The sequence below is a fragment of the Leucopleurus acutus genome (assembly GCF_964270905.1).
Source record: "Leucopleurus acutus genome assembly, chromosome: 14".
NCBI classification, from domain to species: Eukaryota; Metazoa; Chordata; class Mammalia; order Artiodactyla; family Delphinidae; genus Leucopleurus; species Leucopleurus acutus.
In genome coordinates, this window is record NC_139156.1 from 64236793 (window position 1) to 64263737 (window position 26945).

At 35.8% G+C, this 26945-nt stretch overlaps 1 protein-coding gene across 1 annotated transcript in view; it reads left to right on the plus strand.

Moving 5' to 3' along the window:
- The window catches only part of CTNNA3 (catenin alpha 3), a 1620647-nt gene that overhangs the window by 146195 nt on the left and 1447507 nt on the right, over positions 1-26945 (plus strand). The window contains exon 5 of the mRNA XM_082854158.1: positions 6301-6420. Within this exon, the coding sequence (XP_082710284.1) occupies positions 6301-6420 (120 nt within the window). The remainder of the gene's footprint in view (positions 1-6300; positions 6421-26945) is intronic.

A 26945-nucleotide genomic window follows, 5' to 3' on the forward strand; every position in this document is an offset into this window, starting at 1 on the left:
ACAGATTCAAAACAATTCCTATTAAAATCCCAGTGACATTTTTACAACAGAAATTGAAAAACAACTCTACAGTTCATATGGAACCACATAAAAACCACAAATAGTCAACTCAATTCTGAGAAAGAAGAACAAAGCTGGAGGCATCACACTACTCTATTTCAAAAATATTACAAAGCTGCAGTAAACAAAACAGTATGGTACTGGCATAAAGAGAGACATGTAGATCAGTGGAACAGAATGGAGGGCCCAGAAGTAAATCCATGTGTATACAGTCACTGATCTTCAACAAGGGTGCCAAGAACACACAAATGGGGAATTAGTGGGCATAAAATTTCAGTTAAACTATGTGAATAAACTAGAGATCTCATATAGAACATTGTACCTATAGACAACAACAATGAATTTTATACTTAAAAATTTAAGGAGCATGTATCTCATGTTAAGTATTCTGCCATAATAAAATAGAATTAATTAAATAAATAAAAATAAGTTTTGTAGTAATATTGAAGAAAAAAATCTAAATAAGTGTATCTATTTCCCTCAAAAATCCCTTGCTCAGAGATGCTCAATAAATAATTATTGAATTACTCTTTTGTTCAGTCCTCATTCACTACTGAATGGGCATGAGTTTAATGACAGTGGTCTCTTACAATTTTATGGAACTTTAAAATTTATAAAGCAGTAATCTGTAAAGCTAGATGATTTGCTTTTCTAGAGCAAGAGCTATTTCTCTTTTGTTTTCCTCCATTTCTTTCATGGCTGGCATGTTGCCAGGCCCATGTTAAAGATTTGTAGAATGAATGTGTTTCATTTTTCCTCAGCTGATTTCACAACAATCTTATAAAGCAGGCAGGCAAGGACAGTTTCTCCCATTTTACAGGTAACACAATCAAGAATTGGAGTAGTAGGGACTTGTCCAAAGGTATGAAATTATTAAACGGCATAACAAGGACTTGAACCCAGACTTCAAGGCCAGTGTACTTTCAACTCCACAGGACTACTTCTAATTTAGATTTCAAGCCCAATTTTGTTCTATGTTCTTAATTTAACTTTGGTTATCATTCCTTACAGTAAAAAATCATTTGAGATATATGTGTCCTTTAATTTTCAGCGTTAGCTGTAAACTTCCTTTTCATGAGTGATATTATCATCTGGTAAGTTCATTTGGAAAATATGTATGAAAGTCAATGTACTGACTTCAGAAAATGAAATAATTTTTTTTCTCAATATTACTTCATTTTGGTTGCTCTGTATTTGCCATATTTAAGTAGGATGGATTAGCCATTTCTTATGCTTAAAACAATTTCTTTTTACTCTAAACATTAATATTTATAGAGCATTAATATTTAGTCTTTGCTCATTACTTCCGTCTGCTTTAGTTTCCAGAATCTTTTGGCACTATTTCACTCTGACATTTTAGGGACACTAAGATCACACTTGGTGATTCAGTGCCTTCAGTCAGGTACTTATAGGATACTCTTTTGTATATATAATGCTGTGAGTATGGAATTTTTTTTTATGTTATAGGTAACATCTAGTACCTTGTACAAATGCACAAAATATTAAATAAGGAAAAATGACAACTGTTGAGCTGGCTATTCTTTTGGAGCAATGATACTCAATATTCTTTCATTATGGGAATTAGTAGGCTGCTGGAGCTGTGGAATTATTTGATTGTATTGATCTGACTACAAGAGGAAGCCAGGGCATTGGCGGTGAGTGCCAGAGAAACTTTACTTGCCAGAGCCCTGGCTGCATTTTTTCCTGCTGCTTCAGCTGGTTTCTTCTTGTCCTCTTTCTCAAATTACTCCATGAATCTACATAATTTTCATGAACTCATTGAATGTGTAGTTTGTATAGAACATTGGCTTAGATTTATTTCAAAACATGTTGTCAGGAAAAGGAGGAAAATGTATTTGGGAAGAGGGAATGCTGAGTCAAACTAGATATTTTCTTTTCTGTCTTACTCATGCTTCTCTTTTCTGCAAAGCAGATTTTCAGTTATTTTAATGGGAGATGAGCAGTCATGGTCTCTGTTGTATTATTTTGTGGGTTACTATTATTACTACTTTGGGGACTTCCCTGGTGGTGCAGTGGTTAAGAAACCGCCTGCCAATGCAGGGGACACGGGTTCGAGCCCTAGTCTGGGAAGATCCCACATGTCATGAAGCAACTAAGCCCGTGTGCCACAACTACTGAGCCTGTGCTCTAGAGCCTGCGAGCCACAACTACTGAGCCCACGTGCCACAACTACTGAAGCCCGCGTGCCTAGAGCCTGTGCTCCGCAACAAGAGAAGCCACCGCAATGAGAAGCCCGCACACCGCAACGAAGAGTAGCCCCCACTCACCGCAACTGGAGAAAGCCCGAGTGCAGCAACAAAGACCCAATGCAGCCAAAAATAAACAAACAAACAAACAAACAAACAAAAAAACTCTGGGTGTGTTTACATTGCTTACTTTTATGGTATACAATACTTACTGTTTGGGCTTAGAGATACTGTTTGCATCTTCTTATTCTCGTCTGTTGTGTGTGAAATTTGGTAAGGTAGTCAAATAGGACAGAATTTGGATTTCTTTCTCAGTACAGAGACTGTTTTAATATTCAGTTTTGACATTTTTAGAACATACCTAGGTTTGTTTTGGATTCAAATTTATTCATTGGGCTTTTTGTTTAAAGTTTGAATTTGGTTTGCAAGGAGTTAAAAATATTAACACAGGATAAACTCAATGTTCAACAAATTATTTTGGGGTTTTGGTTCATTTAAAATTCCCACTGAAAACTTTGAACAGGTAAAATCCAGAAATATTAAAATCTCTTAGATTGTGCTTCCTTTCCCAGCTTCAACTGAGAGGTCATTTATTTTGAGAAACAGTCAATATAATGAGATTACAGTGCACTAAACTAATGTAGAAAATCTCAAGAGGTCTGTTTCAATTATCAAGCACAGTGGCCTATTGGAACAAAAAATTTTCATATCAAGGCAACATTAAATCTCTTTAAGTAAAATATAAATCTCACCTTAACCTTTGTCTTATTTTTGTCTTCTGTACTTCAGCTGCACCTGCAAGGTGCAAGGTAAAATTATTGCTTTTACTCTATAGCATCTTTAAGTGTATATGTGAGCCGACGGGAATGGGATGTTTTTGATAGGGATCTAGCTTAAAGTTATAGATTTTGTATTACCTCTCCTTGACAATTATTTGTTGTTTTAAGTGAAAAAATGAACTTAAATGAATGAATCATCATAGTTTGAGTACTTGGAACTATTTAGTATCAATAAATGGAGGATGTAAGTTCTGATAATGAAAGTTCAAGCTTAAATCTCCACATTATGCAAACTCTGATGTTTAATGGAAACATCTTGTGGGGATGTATCATTATTGGATTTTCCCCCTTTTTTCTTTGGCCATGGAAATATTACCTGGAAGTATTGGTTTTCATGTTTCTTATTTTGAAGGCTTGAAAATATGTTTACCCTAAAATTCCTATTTGGAGTTGTATAAAATTCACAGAGATAAATGTGAAGAAGAAATAGTTAAGAAATAGAGCTTATATTTCTTAGGGAAGAGAAGATGCAGGGGATGATGAATGCTTTAGAATTAAATAGGTTGATTGGTAAAATAGCTTATGTTAATTTATATATAAAATTACTTAAATTGTTTAGAATCTCAGTTCTGGTATTAGTTTGATTTGAACATAGTGAGAAGGGACCAAGAAGTGGGCAAGGCACAGAAATGATCATACAACATGATAAATAGTTTATATAAAGGTCATTAAAATTATGTTAAAAGAAAGTTGTTTACTATGCTACAAAAGGGGGAAAATGAACAGACTTTGGCTGTTTAAACTGATGGGTAGAACCAGTTCCCATTTAAGGCTCTGAAAACTCCTTTGAGGCCCACCTCAAATTCCCTCATGTCTTCCATATGACCTGAGTCTCTCTGTCAGTATCAATGTTTTTTGTTTTTTTTTTTTAATATTTCACCATGTTACTTTTTTTTTTTGGCCATGCCTTGCATCATTAAGGATCTTAGTTCCCCGACCAGGGATCAAACCCATGCCCTCTGCATTGGAAGTGTGGCGTCTTAACCACTGGACGGCCAGGGAAGTCCCACCACATGTTACTTTTATCTCCTTTTTTGCACTCCTTTTACTACTTTGCCTTGTGTTAAAGTTAATGGTAGAGTAGAAAAAGCATAAACATTATAGTAAAAATCCAGTTCCATTTTGAAATGTGTAGACATATCGAATCACTATGTTGTAAACCAGGAACTAACATAGGTCAGTTATACTTCAAAAACAAACAACTAAACAACCAAAAAAAAAACCGCGTAGAAAGAGGGATCAGATTTGTGATTACCAGAGGCGGGGTGCGGTGGGAGAGGGAATTGGACAAAGGTAGTCAAAAGGTACAAACTTCCAGTTATAAGGTAAATAAGTACTAGAAATCCGCTGTACAACATGATAAATATGTTTAACAATGTTGCATGTTATATTTGAAAGTTAAGAGTAAATTCGAAGTGTTCTCATCACAAGGAAATAATATTTTTTTATATTTCTTTAAAAAGAAATATAAAATACTTTCTTACAAAAGTATCTATATGAGATAATGGATGTTCACTAAACTTATTGTGATAATCATTTTGTGATGTATGTAAATCAAGTCATTATGCTGCACACCTTAGGTTATACAGTGCTATATGTCAATTATATCAATAAAACTGGAAAAAAAGGAACATTTGGCCTAATATAAGGTTTTGTGGTTCTCAGGAGAACCTGGACAAAGCCAAATTAGGAGAAAAGGCTGGGTGAAAGAAAAATTAATGAATGTATCTTTTTATGAATTAAAATTATGTATTATTGAAAAAAAATGGTTCAAGCTTTCTGAGTCTCAGTTTACTTGTAGAATGGGAAGACAAATAGGAACTCCAGTGGTTCTTGTGAGGATTAACTTGGAAAGGATAAAGTACCTGGCACTGAGCAGGCACTCAGTAAATGTCAGTATCTTTCCCATTTCTGAGTTTCATGTCTAATTTCCCTGGTAGTCTATAAGTTACTTTAGGGCAGGAAGTATGTTTTATATTCATAGTGCCTTGTACATAGTAGGCTCTAAAAGATTGTTGAATTTAATTTATTGTTCTGCTGTGAAAGTTTAGCACTATTATTTCCTGTTTCTTTTTCCTCTGTCACCTTGGATTGAGATAAACATGTTGCTTTCATGAAATTGAGGATTTAATTCAGTAGAATGCCATTATAATATGACTTATTCCATGGAGTTTGAAATAGTAAGGGTCAAATCATTTCCCTGGAAACTTAATTATATTCTATAAAATCTTATTAGCCTGTCTCGTAGCATCATAGTCACAGTGGAATTCTGGTGTGTTTAAGATGGTGAAGTCTCTGTCTGTAGAATTCTATCTAATGACACACATTGAGAATATGGGAAATAAATGACATAAAGAAAGAGCAGATGCAAATGTCTTGCAAATATTACTTGACATTTTCAATCACTAATCCTCTAAAGTATGTTCTAGTTTACTAAAATAAACCAAGAATTCAATTTCTTGTGAGCTCCTTTTGCTTAATTATTAGTAGCAGAACAATATTCTGTGATACACTGCAATTTGTCTTCTTTGTGTTTATCTAGTATCTGACTTAAAAATGAATGGAGCATTCTGATTCAGCAGAACTGATTTCATTAACTCATGTCCGTTATAGAGCAGAAATGAATAAATGTTTGCTGAACATGCTACATATGCTTCGATCATCAAGACATTTGTTCTCCTTTCTTCTCAAAATATAAGATCTGAGAGATCTTCCTGGCTGAAGTTTGCTGGGTGCCTATTCTGCATAAATGTTTCTATAGAGGCAAGTGGCTACCTTTACATAAATTTGTTTCCATGATTGGGATGTGAGACCTCTTTTTAATACTTTCTCATTATGATTTGAAATTATACATTCATTGCAATTTTTTTCTTTAGGAGTGGTAGCAGTGTATCCTAAGACATGAAGAGTTAAAGAAAAATTTTTTTTAATGCAGTATGTTCTTTTGTTAGAATGAGGACTAAACAGGCTTCTCATTCATGCAATAATGTTGCTTGTACTTAGCACATAGTTTCTAATTCTGTATAATTGTGCCTAACTATTTAATTCAAAGGCAATTAGCTAGCCTCTGTTACCTCTGTATTATGAATAGGAGAAACTGAGGCTCAGTATTGACTATTTGTCTGTGTTACTGGTTAGGAATTTGAGAAAAATATGCTGCTATCCTAATGATTTACTTTTGTTTTTGATTTCAGTTTCAGAGGACATTTGAGTCTCTTAAAAATGTTTCCAACAAATCTGACCTCCAGAAAACCTACCAGAAGCTTGGGAAGGAGCTGGAAAATCTGGACTATTTAGCCTTCAAACGTCAGCAGGTAGGATTTAGAGCTCTCCTTGGTGGACGATACGAACACTTTAGTCTTCTCGCCTTCCTGCCTGTCAGAGGCTCAGGTGGGTCTGGGGAGACTTATCTTCTAATATTTAGGGCAAGAAATAAGTTGTGCTGTGTGGTGCTGACCTGCTGTGTTCACACGGCTTCCTGCGGCATTCAACGTTGTCCTTGCTTTTATATGTGCACTTTGGGGGTTTCCACAAGTGTCCTTATACCTCTTTTAAAGAAAACTCCTGCTGGTTTGTGAAGGTTCAACTACCCTTTGACTAAGGATGCCTTAGTGGCATAAAGGGAACCTCTATGTAGCTTGAACAGGTGGCTTTTATATTTGACAGGGGGATACGTGAGGAGAAAAACCACCTCAAGACCAAGAAAAGGATGTGGATGTACATACAAGCTTAAAGAAAGGAGTCATAAATATGCCAAATAGTTTTTTTTTTTTTTAGTTTAGCTTTAGTTTTCTTGTTTGATCTCTGAAGATTAGTAAAAATTTGCTAAATGTGTAAGGTTAAAGGGAAACATGCTTTCCAAGTGCACGTCTTTTAGCCTCTTTTTATAGACCACAAGATAAATCCAGAGCCAAAATAGACTTTATAGGGCTGCTTTTAGAGTTCATATTTTATAATATTAATAATCATTAAGTTCTATGTGTTTGCAAGATACCGCCATAGTAGGTAGCTACTTTTCCCAAACTGGATCTTTTCCAGTTTCTTCACATCCACTAGGTGTCAGGATCATCAAGCTTTTACTGGGGCTGAATGTTTGTTCCGATCAGAACAACCAGTTAGATTTTTAAATTAGGTTGCATGAAATTCGGGAATGTGCTCAATGATGGATAGCATCTAGAAAAATGACTAAGTGGCTGACTCCCATGGCCAACCACCGAGTCCATTACTTAAGACTGTTTTCTGTTAGTGTGGCAAAGGGTGTAACTCTCTTGACGTTGCCTAATTTACAAATTTTGGATCTTTTGGAAGGGGGATTTCAAAGCAGTACTTCCTTTATTTAGTTAAACCTCATGAAGTCAACATGGTGTGGTCTAGAAATAGTGACTTGAAAAGAGAATTGTGTTCTAGGCTTGGCTTTATAATAGACATTACGTGGGCATTTAACCTTCTCATGATCTTATTTTCCTAGGAGTTATATTTGTTTTGTAGAGTGTTCTGGGGCAAATGTAATATCTTTGCACGTACTTTAATTTATATGAAAAAAGACACAATATCCATTTGTTTTATTTATTGATTTTATATTAGTGAAGGCCTAGGAATTAGCACATGTAACAGAAGCAATCACGGTTACTGAGAGCTACTACAGTAAGTTCCCAAATGATGCTGCTTAAAATTCACACTGTGAGTCACTGCTCTGGCCTATGTAGTTTTTAGTACAGTTTTGTTTCCAAGAGCCATATTTATACCACTGGGGGGTATTTGAGTTGGCAGGCAGTAGTCAGCGTGCTCTTCTCTTATCCTTTCTCATTAGCACATTTTCAGTGATTAGATTCTTACATTAGCTAATTGGGAATTTGGAAAAATGTGAATGCTTCAAGGGCAAAAGGGCATAACTCTGGGAGAGTGGCATTGACGACAGACAGGTAAATTGCATGTGTATGTGAGAGAAAGATGGGCATGTTGTTATTTATATATGTATACGTATGTTTATGCATATATAAATCTTATATTCTATTTATTAAATGACAACTGTCTGCCACATAGTGTGATTAGAACATTTATGGATTAGATCATTAAATAATTGTGACGATATAATAAGGTTGGTTTTATGAGCACCATTTTACAGATGAGGAAACTGTTAAGAGAGTTAAGTAACTTGCCTAAAGTCACTAGGCAAATAAAGCTGAGCTTCAAATAGGTATCAGTGACTCCAAACCTGGGCTTTCTCCAATATCCCTGCAGGGAGCCAGGCTGGGGGGATAGTGAAGTGAGGAGTTCTAGGCATGCAGTATGAAGACAATTTTAGAATAGGACAGACATGGGGCTTAAAGAGACATTTGAAAATGGGCATCTGATGAGAGGCAGAGACAGGGACAGCTCTCTCCTCCTCTCTTTCTCTCATGCAAATTGTTCAGTATAGACAAAAACACAAAAGAATTTTTGAAAGAATATCTTCAGACAGCTAAGAAAATGTATAAAACTTTATGTTTAAAATCTTTGAGTGTTATATCTAGGAACCCTAGTTCTAGTGAAATTTATTCACACAAGGCAATTTTTTTAAACTCAAAAGGACAAATTCTTGTGAAACAGACTTACCTGCATACATAGAATACTGTCAACCCTTTGTTTTACTTGATTCTGCTTTTCCCTATATCTAGTGATCATTTTTTCTACATGGAAAAGATGGAAGGGGAATTAGAGTGAAATGGTCAGAAAAAGGATGGTAGAGTAGAAAGAAAGTCAGGGACCAAAGAGCGGTAAAAAAGAGGGAAAGGGACTTATAGGGATAAGATAAGAGGGATAAAGTGGGGGAAATTAAGCTATATTTGGTTTTATACTACATGCATTTAGTAAGTTAAAGCGTTTATTTTTGAAGAATTAAAAAAATCTTAAAACAGAGAAAGGGAAAAAAAGAGATAATTACAAGAAGACATAGTGAATGAGGGAGGTGGCAGAGAAGAGAAAGACAAACTTTGTTTCCCATTAGCTTCCAAATGTAGCAAAGCTGCCTAGAAATTTGTAATATTAACCAAGTTCTTCTGTACCAAAGCCACAGAGGAATTGTTGTGTTTCCTGGATGGGCAGCGTTTAAAGAGTCAGAACATTACCTTTTCTCTGACTTGGTGGGATTTGTCTTTTATGTCCTATCCTACCCTCTGTAAAGTCCCCCAAACTTATAAACACACATTAGTAAGTTTCCCCTACCGGAAAAGATTTAGATCTCTGTAAAATTGCCATTCAGCAAGAAAACTTCTGCCATATAAGGCAGGATGCTTTGTACCAGAGAATTAGTCATGCTTTGTTCCCTGGTCCAACCATATTTATCATTTCTCTTTGTGACAGAACGTAAGCTCTGTAAGGACAGGGCCTTGTCTGTCACCTTCAATGCTGTATGCTCTGCAGTGCTCACAGCAGTATCTGACCCATGGCTAACACTCAATAAATACTTGTTGGTGCTGTTATTGCTATGAACAAGGAAGCATGCCAAAAGTTTTAGCCTCAGATTATAGGCAATTAATTGATGTGTTTAACTGTACTTTTTTTTATATAATTAAAAAATATTTTATTTATTGATTTTTGGCTGCGTTGGGTCTTTGTTGCAGTGCGTGGGCTTTCTCTAGTTGTGGCGAGCGGGGGCTACTCTTCATTGTGGTGCGCGGGCTTCTCATTGCGGTGGCTTCTCTTGTTGAGGAGCACGGGCTGTAGGCACGTGGGCTTCAGTAGTTGCGGCTCATGGGCTCTAGAGCACAGGCTCAGTAGTTGTGGCACACGGGCTTAGTTGCTCCGTGGCATGTGGGATCTTCCCGGACCAGGGATTGAACCTGTGTCTCCTGCATTGACAGGCGGATTCTTAACCACTGCACCACTAGGGAAGCCCTACTGCACTTTTAAAATTCAGAAGGGTATTAACCCTGAGGCTTCCTGGATGCCAAACGTTGACAGATTGCTCCTTGCCTTATGTATTATTTAGGTTTTCTCCTAACATATTTCATTTTACATCTATTTCTTTAAACAAACACAAAACATCAATATTATCTTAGCTATGAATTAGGGATGCCCAATAAACTGACTATAATTATTTTCTTGGACTCTTTCATTAGATTTTATTTTCTGTCCCTTTCTATGACATTTTAAACATCATTTTGAGAGATTTCTTTCCGTAGGCCACATATATCCCTGGAATACTTTGCTCTATTCTTTTACTTTTTATAAGGGTTGGTGGGGGCGGATTATTGTGCTTTCTCTCCTAGGTGTAAGCTTAGCCTTGCCTTGCCTTGCCTTGCCTAGCCTCGCCTTTCCTCCCCTCCCCTCCTCTCCCCTTCCCTCCCCTCCCTTCCCTCCCCTCCCCTCCCTTTCCCTTCCCTTCCCTTTTTCTGCTCCTGCTTCTTTCCTGTTTGTTTGTCTTTTAAAGAGTGAGTGCTTATACTTCAACTATTCTTTGGGCTATATTTTAGGTTGGGGTACAAGCATTTCTCCATTTTCCTAATGTCAAAAAGACTAATGTTAAAAATAGCTTTGGTTGGAAAAGGTGAGAGGAGGCTGTGATAGATGAGGTGGTGGGATTCTCAGGATGAAGCCATCTGAAGTAAATGGATGACAAAGCCATATTACCAAGAATCTGGAGACTTTTTCAGTTTTTACTACATCTGAAAATGCAGTCTTAGAGTTTATTTGTTTAGACTGTTTGGTTTTTATCCTCCAGGTTGATGATACGTAGGAATGGTAATAGCAAGCTGCAGCTATTATATAGAGCCCAGGTTTATGTATTAATTTGAGAGTTTATAAATCAAGAGATTTCCTTGGAGCTTTGTTTTTCTGGAATAAAATAAAATAAAGTTTGATATTCTAGACTCTAATTTTATTCCTTTCTTCTATTCTTATAATGCTATTATAAGTATTAAGAAGTGTAAAAAGTAATAGCATTATAAGACACAGCCTGTTTTCAGAAACTTTTAAAGTCCTTTGGTATGAATTAAATTTGACATTATTGAGTTGAACATTATGTAGACTGAAGCACATTTACACACTGATGCGAAAATATGTAAAATTAAAATAGCATACCTCAGATATACATCCATGTTTCAATGTGTCACAATCCCTGATCTCCCTCTTGTCTCCCTGATCATGGCATGCTATTCTTGCCTTCTGAACTTTTCACAAGGTTCATAAACTTGATATTTAGGATATCTAGCCCTTTTCTATTTACTTATTTAACTACTAATCTTTCTTTAAAGCTAAACTGAAGTCTAGCCTCCCTCATGATACTTTATCCTATGGCTTCCAATCAGTATGTAAGCTCTTCCTTCTTTGCCATTCTTAGCTTTTATCCATGTCATACAATTTAGAATCTGACTGATTACACACTTATTGAAGATCCATGTAGTGCAGGTTAGAGTGTGGGCTTTGCAGTCAATCAAATCTTGTTAGATTATTTGTACTGCTTTAGGCACTGCAGCTTTTTGTTTTAAATTGTTTGGAAAATAATACCTAACTTATAACCTGTTTTGAGAAAACAATATATAAAGTGTAAAGTACATATATGCTTTAAATCCTTTAAAATACATAAAGGAATCAGTATATAAAGGACTTACCATAGTGCCTGGCATGTGGTTAGTATAAGCTGTAGTTATTATAATGTTGTTTTTGTATTATTCTCATCTGTCTTCATCCTAGATGGTTGGTAAGTTCCATAAGAATACGCTGTCTGTTTTGTATACTTTTGTACTTCACGTAGGGTCCAGCACTGTTATGAACATAGAGGGTAGGATTATTTTGGACATTTGTAACATAGTGGTTAGTGAGCTCTGTCATAAAAAATGTTGATACCTTTTGAGAAGGGAGTTGCAGTATTTGGTTCTAATGTGTTTTTGAGGTAGTGTCTCTTGATGGGCAGTGGAATTAAGGTCCTGAGTACTTTGCTGTGGCAAACTATAACATAAGGTAGGGTGTTAGACCCAATGTTCTGGCTAAACCCCAACTCATGTTATAATTACATCATGTGTGCCTAAACTTCCTTTGTGGTTCCAGGTGATATCATTCAGCATAATATTGTTCTCTCTTTAGTGATGATGTTCAGGAGTGAACACTGCCTTTTTCTTTTTCTGAGCTGAGTTAACCCCTTAAGACAGCTCCAAAACCTGAAGGGCATACAATACCTTACAGAATAGGAATTGAATTTAAAATGACCCCTTATCAATGAAGAAAAACAGAAATAAATGAGATGAATTTTATTTAGTAAGAATGACTGCAGATTAACACCTTGCACTGAGAAATAAAATTCTAGGTGGATAATGACTGACCACATGGAAAAGAATCCTAAGCTTCTTCGGAAACTCAAGAACTCTGAGGGACACAATACAGCAATGTAGGACTCCTGTGAAATCAACGCTTAGCAAAACAAAATGGATGATTGTTAGGCTTTGCTGTTTTTGTGCTATAGAACATAGAGTAGAGAAGTTGATGATTTCAAGTAATAGTCTTTAACCACGTAAAGACTTATAGCAAGACTTTATAACATTTTTTATAAAAAATGTTATGGATCATCTAGGATAAAGGGATATACAGTGATATTGCACTGGGAGTTGTTTACCTGTAAGGACAGTGTAAGGGAGAACTAACTTCCCATTTACGTTAACAATAAACTAGAAGTTGTAAGTATATTTTACTTAAGACCTTTAAAAATAAAGTACATATGCATCTGGGATTATTTAGCTGCAGTCTAAAGAAGAGTATAATTGGGGGCTGAATGAGTGTTATGGTAAGGTGCTAAACTTCTAGAATGATAGTTCTATAAGAATAGATTCACTTCAGTGGCCTTTGTTAGATGAAATATGTTAATGGCTCAATTGGGAGAAGAGCCTTCCCTTCCTTATTCTGTAATTAATCCAACTCTGTTGGAAGAGTTCTGATTGAATTATTCCTTTTAAGAGTAAGTAAACCAAAGACTGCTGCATTAAAATATTCATGTCTATCTTAGACGGTATTCTGTTTCTTATTTGCCCAGTCAAGTAAAATGATTATTTATGCCATTTATAAAACTGTTTCTGAAGATCCCAAAGCATTTCAGACATTGTTTAAAAATTACACAGATGTAAAAAATGCTGGATTATAATACAGTGTGCTACAATAAGTTTCAAGCCAACCCAAATGTGCTTTATTCTGTCCACTGCATGTGCAATTCCATTTTTATTCAACTGCATACAATTGTTTGTCTCGCAGGAAAAAGAAAGAGATCGCATTACATTTATTCTTCAGTTTTCTGATACAGACAGAGTGAAGAAGGTTGGATACATCATTCAAGGTCATTCCGAGTCAGTAGCAGATTCAGAATTAATATCCACATTTCCTAATTTCTAGCTTATTGCAATAGCCATTCAGCCATTTTTACTCCTTCATAAACTACAGATCTTTATAGGGTGATTTCTTTTTCTATAGTTATAGTCCGAAGTTAAAAAACCTTATGGATTTTTATATAAGAACCTCACCCTTTATTTAAAAACAAATAATCAAAATGATGCATATTATATACTTGTTCTCCTTCTAAAGTTTGATTTCCACATTGGATATAGTTAATAGTCATGACAAGTAAGTGTATTCTATTAAATTAGTAAAGTAAAAACATTGCAGAGAAATCTTTTAAGTTCTAAGGTTTGTTATTTTATTTCCATCTGTTGTCTCAAGGGTTTCGTTTATTGGTGGCAATTAGGTAGAAAGCTGTTGAATCAAGCACATACCAGCTGATTTTCATGCACCAGAAAAGATTTATTAATTTTTTTACAAGGTTGTTTGCTATATGATAGTTTATCTTACGGGGAGCTTATAGCTACTTTGTAGTGGGGTATGCTCATTGAAATAGTTAATTCTTTGTCATGGCTTGTTTTCAAAACTTACAATGCTGATAGGAATTTTAGAAGTGGTAAAAAACTTTAGTGTTTGCATCAATGTGGCAGTTATTTGTGCATGTCTTATATTGACATACGAGTTCATAAGATTGTCATTAGAAGTTGGTATTGATGAGAAGTTAAAGTTCTAAAATAGTTAACCCTGAAAACAATATCTTCGCTAGTCTGTTTTATAGCTTGAAAATGACCTTTGTGTACAAATCAGATAACTTTTTACCGCTAGGATTATGACCTCTGGTGGTTTAAGATGAAAACTAAAGAAGATATAGAAGAATCCGTGAACGTTAAACTAAGGAGCCTTTAGAATTCATCTAACTCAACTGTTTTAGATGTGAAGAAAAATGAGACCCAAGGAGATTAGCTGTCTTCTGTTAAGCTGTACACTTTGCTAGTGGTAGAGCTGGGACGATAACAGGAGGTGATATGTTCTTTGGTTCTTTTCTGAGTCGTTTAGCATAAGTCAGCCAGTTGTATACTGATTCTTTGGTATCTCTGGTTTGTATTCTGAATGTAACTATAGATGCTTATAACATCCATATATATGTATAAGCTGTATTAGACACTGAGAGATGACTATAAATGGAGATCATTCAGTAGTGCCATTTTTTAAAATGAAAAGACAATGCAATAATATTACAACATTTTAGAAGAGGTAGAAATTATATGCATCACCTGGTTCAACCACTTCAATACATGGATACACAAATAATACAGAAAACATCATTATGTTCTTTTCTATTGTATAGGAATTTTCATTTCTTCGGCAATTTCTAGATCCTGTGCCCTCTAAACCAGTGCTTCCTAAACTTTAATATGCATACAAATAACAAGGGGAATTTTGTTAAAATACAAATTTTGATTCAATAGATTTGAATTGAGACTGGAGGGTCAAACAAGTTCCTCAATGATGCTGATGTTGATGGTCCATGGATCATACTTCAAGTATCAAAGGAGTTTTAATAATAAATTGCAGGAGAGCATTATTTCCAGTTGTGTCTCAAGAGCCTAATATAGTCCCTGGAACATAGTAAGTACTTAATAAATATTTTGGATTTAAATTATGATCCAGTAGTAAGATTTGTGTCTATGTTTGGACATAGAAGATATTGCTAGCCTACAATAATCTCCTTTATCACAAATTTTATATTGTTTATTTTGATGTTTCACTGTCATGTGAAAAGACATGTTATGCACGTACGTATTGTGTTTTTATAGATTACATATTTCAGTAGTTGTAGAAGTTGTCCTTTGTATATTTTTGCTACAAGTGAAAGACTGAATATGAGAGCAACTGAGTCTAAGGTACAGGAAGCTGAAGAAGAGTGAGAATGTATCAATAGTATTTTAACACTGCAGTGTTCATTGTGACTTGGCCAAACTGACCATGGGACCAGCTGGTATTGACTCAGCAGCATTTGTTCCAGAAAAGCAAGCTTGGTCACATACTTACTATACAACTGATGAAAACTAAAGTCTCAAACACATTCTTAATTAATTTGTGTATCCAAGTCGTGTGTCTCTACCTGATTGTACAATCAGAAAGCATCACAATGATTGTTACTGTGTCCTTGTCAGGTGAAAAGATTACTGCTACAGCTACAGCTCTCCATGTTAATAGTAGTGCTGGGAACATGCCTAGAGCGCTACTGGCTAAAATTCAAAGGAAGTGTTGATGCTGCTTAGATGAGGCCAACAGTTCTGCTGACAGCAGAGATTTAAACATGAACCCACCAATCATGTAGCCTTTTGTAGATGTTAAGCTGTTTGTTTGTAAGGGGTTAATTGCCTGCGGCTAGTTTAATATGTAATGAGAAATTCAGTTTGTCCTTTATTTTTTAAAAGCGTACTCAATTTTTGCTCTCTAAAATACCATATTTGGATAGTTTCAAGTTGCTATTTAGGAGGAAGCTAGTCAGCTTTTATATTATTTCTCATGCTCCAAATGTGACAGCAGTAGAAGCACATGCTGAAATACATCTAGGTGAGGGGAAGTATCACCGGAAGATGGGGCAGCATTGCTGGCTTGCTCCACATTTTGCTCAGTGATTTAAAAGGCTATGTACCTATATAGGTTTTCTTCCATGCACTCTGGTTTCAAATGACAAAAAAAAAAAAATTAACCTAGTTAATATTCTTCAAAGTCATATTACATTTTAGATGGGATATCTTTGAATTTTTGCAATGTAAATAGCTTTTCTTCTATGGGCAGCTGACACTTATATTCATTGATCAAGTTAACCATATTTTGCTTATTAATATTTTTAGTATCACCTAGGGGATTTTAGCAAGATGCCACAATCAACCTATAATTTACATTGTATTCTTCCCTTAACTGTATTTTTATGAATCTAATTTTTTCTCTATTGTAGCGTACAGCATTAATACATGCTAATATTCTCTATATAAATGCTGCTTTTATTATTATAGCATTTGGTTGCACCATAGCTAAGTATTTATCATCTACTCTATTATAAAATCTTCGTTCCAAAGGAGCTGTATGAGCCTATTAGATATATACACAATTAAGTAGGTAATGATCTGTGGCTGCATCCATACAGCATCAACAGCTGACCTGGGTTGGTTTTCCAAATATGATGCTGGTTGATAGATTAGGGGATTAAACTGTTTTTGTTATTTTGAGGACCCTTTTTGTGCTCTGAATTTAACTTACGTATTTTGTTGTAACCTTACTTTTTGCTTAGTGAAGAAATTATAGTATTTCCTCATTATGATTTAGATATTGGTGTTTATCTCTATTGTGCTAAGCTCTCCACCCAAACACTGGGAGTTACTGAAGCCTCTCTTGGTACTTTCATTGGTGCAGAATGAATGGTCTACCAAATGTTTCATTGCAGATAGTTATACATTTATGTCTTCATCTTAAATTTATATTTGTAAAATTAAAGTTAATTGAGTTTAGGTCATTTCCCCGGCTTCAATGTTAGAGTCATTAAGAATAGTTAGGATACTTTTGACAATTTTGATAATCATCACCTGTGAATTTAGAGAAATGAAATGTGGTAAATTACTTTGGAAAATCTCCAAGCTTTGGGGCTTTTTTGTCAGTTTTTGAGTCTAAGTTCAAAGCTCATTTTTTCAGGATTAAGGCACCACTTCTCACTTTGGATCAGAGCAGCAAGTCCTGGGGTGTGATACTGTATCATGGGAATAAAGAAAATTTTTGGCAAGCAGCAGTGTGCATTTATTGAGAAAAAGTGGATAGCAGCTTTTAGCTTGCCTCTTGCTCACTCTAATAAAAACATGTCTGGATTATATAGTAAGAGTAGACACACTTAAGTTCAAAATGACAACTGGGGAATGATGTTTACTTTACTTAGGACATGGGAAACATTAAATCTAAAGACCAAGCTGAAGTAAATGAACCAAGTATACCTGTACTTTGTTTTGAATTTAGAAGAAATTATCTTTTGGGATATCTTTGAAATCTATCAGGAAACATTTTTTTCTTGAAAACGGGGAGTACATGACTCCTGGCTTAAGATACTTAAGGTATTTGACCTTTTTTTAATGCTAAAATAATGGGCTAGAATTGGATCCCTGAAAGAGAAAATAAAAGTATACCAACAGTAGGGTGTTTATGAAGGGAAGGAAGCAAATTAGATTCTGTATTAAGTAATGTATGATAAGTTAGCACTTGTGAACATGTGGTTCTCATGAGAGACTTGTATCAAAGGCTGTATATTTTCTTGTGCTCCAAACATCTGGTTCTGCAGATATAGAGAATATCTTGATAAATTTGTTACTGTGTAGTTTCAAGAGGGTTTGGAATGGTTTATTTCTTACCCTTGATGTAAGAACCATTTGTGCACATTGCTGCTATAGAAAATTAGTAAGTTCTTAATGTCACTAGGATATAAATATGAAAAAAATTGAAGATGAGAATTTTCCAGAATGTTTGTATAAGTGGAATAGATGTTATCATTCTACATTTTTAAGGTATTTCTGCATCTGGTTCTGTATGAGACCTGAGGTCAATGAATACAATCTAAGATCTTAGAGTAGACTAAAAAAACTTTTGGTGATACTGAAGAGCGTGGGTAATTATGAGTATTTTTAGGATAGGTAGATGAGAGTGATAACATTATTTTTATGAAATTTGGCATTAAAACACTTATTTTGAAGACTAATAAATTGAAAAGAGCATTAACACTCTAGAATAATAAAAAATAGTTAAGATTGATATAATGCATGTTGAAGGTGAAATGATTAGTCTCTACGAGTCCTCTGAAAATAATGTGTGTATCAGAAGTATTATAGACACCAGGAATAATATATATCTTATTAATAATGAAAATTATCATCCACATTTCTTATTTGCTACATCTGATCGTGAACTGTATTCCAAAATTGATGGAATTAGGACGGTGCTAAGAATTCATTTCGTTGCATCATGTATAAGCAATTAAAATTTTTTTCATAACAGATAACCATGTTCTCAAAACAATAACTCATTTCATATCTAGCCACTTAAATGAATATTCTCCTTAACTCAACCATACTCTAAAACTCGGCTTTGCAAAAGGTTCTCTGAGGCCAGGGCTGGAATAAACAACAGGAGGTAAGAACTTCCTGCTGAAAAGGAAACTCAAAATTATTATGCAGTGATTTGGGAAGCTTGGATTTTTTTTTTTAAAGCAAATGCATTAAATAATGAGATAATATATTAAATCATATAAAAACCTGGAACTTGGCTTCAATTAAGGCAGAAAGTACTTTACTATTTTTAAAAATTTATCTTCCTCCTAAGCACTAACACAAGCCATATATTCATGAATAAAAGCCCCACCAGTGTGTGAGGCTAGTCTGTTGAAAATAAATAGACATATATGAGTCTGTCACCTAGCAAGATAAAAGCTGTGTTCTTTATGCATGGAAATCATTTTCTACTAGAAAGAGTTGTAAAAAAATAATAGAATTATAAAGAAAGTGAGTTTATGGAAAGAGGATAGACTCTTCCAAGCCTTATGTAAACATTTTCTGATGTAAGAAGCATACTATGCAACATTTTACTTTAATAAAAAAAAATAGGTGATAATTATTCACAAAATAACAGGGGACTTCTAGTGCACATAACTGTTCATTTATAGATTATTGACAGAAAGGTTGGAATGTTAGGAGAAACTGCCTACTTGACACTCTATAGGAATAAAGATTTCCCATCTCTGAAGCTGTGGGAATGTCTACTACCCAGGTTAGTTTTTTAGCTTACCTAATCTTACAATTACCATGTGATGGGAATGTTATTATAAGGTTATGACCTGTGCCTCGTAATGTCCCAGGCCTGTTGGTCCTGGTCCCTACCCCCTCCATCCTTTCCCAATTCCTTATGAAAAAGACTAAAATGGAACTCCTAACGCTTAATGTGCAGGCAGTGGGATTGTCTGGAGGGAGTTCAGAAGACACACTGTTTAACAAGGAGAGGTGTGGATGAGCACCTTGTAGCCATAAGGGGAACCAGTGGTCTAGAGGGCACATGGTAACTGATAAAGGAATATAAAGAAGGGAGATTGATATGGAAGTGTTAGAGTTCAAGGTAATATGGAATTGGGGGTACTTTCTTGGAGGCAAAATGCAAGATTGTGTGGCATAATTTTACTTTGAGAAATTAATTATATACTTCTTTCTATTTTCACTCCTGGACTACCCATACTGGAGGGAAGTTTCAAATAAGGGCTACATAATAAAAATTTGCAAATTCTTGATATCTTTTAAGGAGAGGCAAGTAGTCATAAACAGGTTGTCTTTTCACCTCTTTCCTGCCACCCTAGGAAACACCCCCCAAGCTGGGGAGAAGGAGGAGAAGTGGACGGGAGTAGGACAAGCCTAGGCATTGTTTTTGTTCCTGTCTCCTACCACTATCTGCACTACTCTCCCATTTCACCAGTGTGGGAGACATGAAATAACAGATTCCATTGAAGTTTGGGACATCTGAGATGACCAGTGAATCACAGATCTAACCTGAGAGTAGACAGGTTTCTGGAGATCTTAGGGCAGAGTGAGTGTTTTCTGCCATGTTGTCGGCCAGAAGTTTTTTTCAATTCTGAATTAGTGTGGAAGGACATCAGATAATTTCCTTGGGACCAGAGTGGGGAGCAGGGTTCATCTAAGAGAGGGAGTCAGAGAGCTTGGTCACATGGAGGCAACAAGGGAAGCAGATAGAAGAAGGATGGGTGAGGGAGGGCGTAGCTGACCTCAGGTTATCACCAGTGCCACAGGATGCAGGGGGAACTGAGAGAGCTACAGACTATCCAGTTGCCATATGAGTGAGTGCTGTCCGGTGCTGAAGAGCAGGTGGGCAGAGTTGCATCAGGAACAGGAGGCCTGTGAAGGACCAGGGCAGATCCAGATAGATAGCTGTCTTCCCACCTGTCCTGTGTCAGCAGCTGAATGAACCCTTCTGTGGCTTAGACTCATCCCCAGGGAGGAGGAATCAGGAGAAAAATCTGAGAGAGCAATTTAACCTGAACGTGATTGAATTATAAAACTCAGCAGACTGAGAAGTCACTGAAATGGGCTGAGTTTACTTGAAAGGGATTAAATGAAATTTCTGCCCTAAGCAAAACAGGGCTTGGAGTAAAAAAAAATTAATTTTATTATAGAAAAATTTGTCAATTATACTTCAATAAAGCTGAAAAAAACCCCCAAAGTTACATTTTTGCACCTTCATGTTCATGTCTGTGAAAGTTGTATTTGCTATAAAGTTCCAAATCCAGAACTGAATGAGGGAGCATTATTATGTTTGGAAATACAGCGGGGATTTAGATGGGGGTAAGTGTGTGTGTGTGTGTGTGTGTGTGTGTGTGTGTGTGTAGCACTAGAGGTGTTATCATTTACTTTGGTTTTGTATTCCACTTCGGCCATAGCCAGCTGGGAGATGAGATATCAATTCAGATAAAATATAATATGTCGAATTAAATTTGAATTTTACACAAATGACAGGTAGTTTTCTAGTATGTCCTGAATATTGCATGGGACCTACTTATCCTAAAAAAGTATTCATTATTTGCTGGAAATTGAAATTTGACTGCAAGTGTTTGCTGAATCTGGCAACCCTACTCTTTGGTGTACTTAGCCAGTGAAGGAATAAAACTATCCTGCACGTTACTCCATCAGTCTGTGACGTTTGACAACAGATGGTGCTGCACAACAGGTATCAATATTACATTTCATCGAAGAGGCAATTCTTGGTTCATCTTGATGGGTTGGGCTGGCTCTCTGAGACACCCAGATCAGGCCAAATGAAATGGAAAAGTTTAAGAAAATTGCAAGAAAGTAACCTATTTAGTAACTTTTTCTAGAACACAAAAACAGTAAGTGGCAGAATCAGATTTTCCAGGTCTAAATGGCCTTCACAATACAAATTCAACTTTTAAAGAACTTCTTACTAACATACTTATTGTATAAAGAAAAGTACTCTTAAAATCTGGGTGGTTAGGTAGCTGCTGCCGTCTTTTCTAATGTACTCTTCCTTTATGGCCAAGCCTATAAAAGGAACCTTAGAAATCTTTTCCAGGAATCATGCCTTTGAAATTAGTTGAATTATTTTAAAGAAATCATGGGATGCTACTTCTTTTTAACTTAGCGTTTTATTCAAAGGATGTTTCTGAAATTAAACCAGTGGGAGTTTAGCCAAAATAGTGCAGTGACACAATGTTGTCATCTAGAGGAATGTTGTACTGAGTTAAATAGATCTAATTATTAGCATCTTTAAAATCATAAAGCAATTACAAAAACAACTCACTTCTCTACTTCAGTGAAATACAGTTTGATTTTGTGAAGCATTTCACCTAGCTTGGATGGTTGGCTTTCAGTAACTGTTTTAAGATCCCAATGTCACAAACCTCCTTTCTTTACACTTAGTTTCCTCTTGTGTCCCAGAATAATCCAGTGTTCTGGATCTATTTCCTTCAGTTCTCTGAGGACCTTGCTCCACTAAGAATGCCTGTTTTCTCTTTAGTTTCAACTTTCTTACTCATTTTTCCTCCCTAGCATATTAACCTGTTAAAGTTTGGTCCAAACAGCAACTACATTGGCAACCTTCATTCAAAGCAGTATCCTCTCCAGTAACAGTCCTATCTCCTATTCCTCAGAGCAAAGTTTCTGAAAGATTTTAGGTGAGCTAACCTGCTTACTAACTACATCAGTTCTTGGACAGAAGTGAGGGACTTGAATATTTCCTGTAGCTAATTATTATTAACTGGTGTTGTCTTATTAAGTATCAGATACCATAAAAATCCCCAAATTGACCATGAAAATAAATAAAAACAGGTAATATAAATATAGGTTTTTTTCAAATAGGTGTGAAGCCTATAAAATCAAACTCAATATAAAGCTGTGTTATAAATATTCCCTTCATGATTTTTTTTTTTTCATGGGTTGGCCTAGGTGAGGCTTCAGAAAATAGGAGACCAAAGAAGTGTGGTCTGGAAGGCCCTTCTTTTCTCAGTAAAGCTACCTTCAGAAAGCACAAGCATTTTTATTTCTTCAAGGATCTTCAAACTGCATTCAGATTTAGGGCAATATGTTATTAACATTTTTGTGTATTCCCTGGACAAGGTATATAATACCTTTTTTTAACCTCCAATTTATCTTTTACTTCTCAGTAATCTGGTTTCTGCCCTTTAATTGCACCAACACTGTTCTTATTATGATCACGGATCCAACTGACATTTTTCAGACCTTTTAACTTAACTTCTATAACGGGCTTAACACTAACTGCCTTCCTTCCTATAAATCTTAATTTTCTTTCTTTCTTTTTTTTTTTTCTTTCAAAATTTCTTCCTATTTGTCAGATCCTTTCTGGGTAAATGTTGATGTTTCCCAGAACATGAATACTTTTCCTTTTCCTTCCTCTTCATTTTTTCTGTACCCTCTGTATACCCTATAAAGTCATCTCATGTATACCCATAGACTAAATAACTGCCTCTAATCTGATGATTCCCATATCTTCATTTCTACCCCAAATATTTCTCTACAATCCAGACTTTATCTGGTTACTTAATGGGCTTTTCCAGCTCAACATATCAAAAACTGACTATTATCTCATCTTGCCCTCCTTCCCCGTGCCTTCTTTCCACTTGTATTTCCTACTTTAGCAAATACCTGCTAATTGATTTTCTTGCGTTCAGTTTCACCCCTTTCTAATTCAGCTTATATATTGTTGCTAGAAATATTATTTAAAAATGCAAATCTGAGCATGTCCTCATGTAAAATCCTTCTGCGGTTCTCCATTGCCTTTAGAATAAAATCGAAATTTTATACGGCATTTAAGACCCATCATCTTCCAATAAGAGCCTTGTTTTCAGCCATATCAGAATATTTATTGCTCTTCGAATATATCACATTTCCTCTGGCTTCATGCCTTTGCATATGCCATTACGTCTGCATGATTATTTTCTTCCCAGAGTCTCCTGGCCTGGCTCTTACTTATACTTCAAGTTGCAGATTTGACTGCTCCTAATTTGGAGTAGATGCCACTTTACGCTGTCTTGAAAGCATTCCATGCATACTTTTATCACATCACTTGTCATAGTGTACTTTGTTTATTTTTCTGTCTCCTTTCACTATATAATAAGCTCCTTGAAGTCACAGAGAAAATTCTTTTCTCTCTATTCCCCAACACCTAGAACAGTGCCAGGGACAAAGTTGGTTTTAACGTTTTAATGTCTAGTTGTCAAGTGCACAAGTAATTGCATAGTTCTGTATGTATCTCATTCTCTCTTTGTTTTTTGTTTGCGGGGAGTGGGAAGCCTTCCTAATCTTCTGAGGCTATTTAATTCAGTTTGGTGTATTGTGTTATCATTTTCTTTTGCTTCACTGTTGTTTTGGGGGGATATTTTCATCAACTGAATTGTTTTGGTTCTTAGTTCCGTTTTCTTGTTGTATTAGTCTTTTATGCTTGTAGATTGCTTGAGCCTCTGCATTCTGTGATGGTTTGGGATGGTTTTCAAGATTCCTAGTTCAAGCTCTTCTGTCAAGGTTGTAAAGTATAGATTATTTCCTGGATGACTTTTTTCAGAAGGAGTGGTGGGGGGAGGATTATTAATCCTTCAGTTTTAAAAATATTCTTTTGTGTGGCAGGATCCTGAATTTTCCTTTTTAATTTTTTTATGTTCACTGTGCAGTTTTCAGAGTGTGTCTCTCCATTCCTTTTTACCCTCTTCTCCCCCAAGGCCTTTCAAAGACTGCCTCCTAGAGTCCGGGACACTGCTCCTTCCCTCTAGCTGGCTCTGATCTACCAGGACTTTTTTTCAGTAGTTTTGCAATTAGGGTGGAATTTCTCTTGATCTTTTAGATCAATTGTAAATATCACAGCTGGATTCTCTCTTCAATTTTCAGTGCAGTTTTCTTCCCCAGACTGTCCTTGATATCCAGGAAGTCTTGTATCAGGATTGTGAGGGATGCAAGCTGGGATTTGGTATTAATTTTCTATTTACAAGTAATTTGAGATTTAGGTTGTTCTCTCTTTTTTAGTTTTGTTGAAGAGAATAGGTTTTGCATATAGACATACCTTATTATATCGTGCTTTGCTTTATTGCTCTTCTCAGATGTTGAGTTTTTTACAGATTGGAGGTTTGTGGCAAGCTTGCATCAGGCAAGTCTATCGGTGCTATTTTTCCAATAGCATTTGCTCACTTCATGTTTATCACATTTTGGTAATTCTCACAATATTTCAGACCATTTCATCATTATTATATTTGTTATGATGACGTGTGATCGGTGATCTTTGATGTTACTACTAGGACTCAAAGACTCAGATGATGGTTAGCATTTTTTAGCAATAAAGTATTTTTAACTTAAGGTATATACATTGCTTTTTTAGACATAATGCTATTGCACACTTAATAGACTACAATAGAGCACAAACATAACTTTTATATGAACTGGGAAACCAAAAAATTTGTGACTTGCTTTATTGCGGTATTAATTTTATTTCAGTGGTCTGGAAATGAACCCACAATACCTGTGAGGTATGCCTGTAGTTTTATGTGCTTTTTAATTATTCTTTTGGAGAGTATGCTGGGAGATTTGGACTTAATGTGGCTGCCATTACATTAGCTATTCATATTTTGATCATAAATGTTTAAAAGGATTGAAAAACAATGTTCCCATTTATCTCCTAGTAATATAATTTATTTTTTTTGAAAAAAATAATTTAAGACATTCTTCAATAAGTGTTGTGACATTTCTGTTTGAATACATAAATTGTCCAACAGCATCAAGTTATAAAACAAATGTGGTGCTTACCATTAAGAAAGGTAGAGAAAAGGTAAGAATTACCACCAGTTTCATTCTTGGACAAATTCAGAATTTATGATCAGTGGAAAAATACATGAGAATAAAATTACATCAAGATTGGTGCTTTTATGCTAAAGATATCTGTGATGAGTTTTTTCTTCAAGAAGAGTAGCTAAGTACTAGGTACAATAGTGAGAGCTAAGCAGTTTTAAAACAATTCGGCATTTCATTTTCATGATATTGATTTTGTCTGGATACTTATCGAAGCCCCTGAGGTGAGCCAAGGTGCTCTTCTTGGCCTCTTTCCATGCTTAAATGTTTGGTTCTTGTCAAAAGAGCAAAAATCACGTGCCACATAAGCTTCTAGTGAATAAATGCTCAGATGCAAAATGACAAGTTGCAACTTAGGTTGAGGACAAATGGTTCATTTTTCACAACCAAAAAGACTAATTTGCTCATATGGATGGCAATTGCAGAGGTAGCTGTGTGAGGAGTGGGAGAAATTATTCACTTATAATCAGCCTTGGACCTTAAAAAATGTATTTTAGTAATTAAAAATGTATTTCACTTTGAATTGCATTTGAATAATTTACTGCAAGTGAAAGCTAAATCTTAGGTATATAAAAAAGACTCCCAGGGCAATCTGTAACGGATATACTAACAGAGATATGAAGATAATTGTTTTATAAAGTGAATTTAGTTTGGTTTGCTGCCTATGTACTACTTGCTGTAGTGATACATGTTAGGGAAAAAGAATCAAATACAGTAAGAAATCAGCTGATTCAAGGAATCTCTGGCCCATACAGCCTTTTATTTTTTTAAATATCTATCTATCTATCTATCTATCTATCTATCTATCTATCTATCTATTTGGCTGCATCGGGTCTTAGTTGCGGCATGTGGGATCTTCATTGTGGCATGCAGACTCTTCTTTGTGGTGCGTGGGCTTCTCTTGAGTTGTGATGTGCAGCATCCAGAGCGCGCAGGCTCAGTAGTTGTGGCATGCGGGCTCTCTAGTTGTGGCACACGGGCTCAGTTGCCCCATGGCATGTGGGATCTGAGTTCCCTGACCAGGGATCAAACCCGCATCCCTGCATTGGAAGGTGGATTCTTAACCACTGGACCACCAGGGAAGTCCCCCATACAGCCTTTTAGAGAGCCATTTATTTGTTTTCAGTGTCTTCATTTCTTGTTTTTAAAAGTTAATATTCCCTTATTTTTCTGAATACCATTCTTGTACCCTGTACTATTTTATCCACATTTTTACTTATTTATTTCCTGTCTTTCTCTTCCTCTCCTCCCAGCACATTGTATGACCCCATACTGTCTCTTGTTGCCTGGGAACCACCAATTTAGAAACTTGACAAAGATCTGTATTTCTAATTTACCAACCTCTGCCTCCCTCACAGACATACTCAGATGCACTAATCCCCGCTAAACTGTTGATGTGAGCAGGATGCCCTCCTCTGTCTGTCCCAAGCCTGGGATTCTTAGAGGTACCCTCCTGTCTGTCTTCAGAGTTTAGAGCCCCCTCATTCACAGAGCTCTAATAGCAGCAAGTCTGAACACTCACCTTTCTTCCCAAAAGACATGCTGTGATAGCTAGGATGGCCAGAACTGAAGCTGGGGGTCATCACTACCTTGGCTAGGGATATGGGATTGCTAGTCTCTGCTCTTCT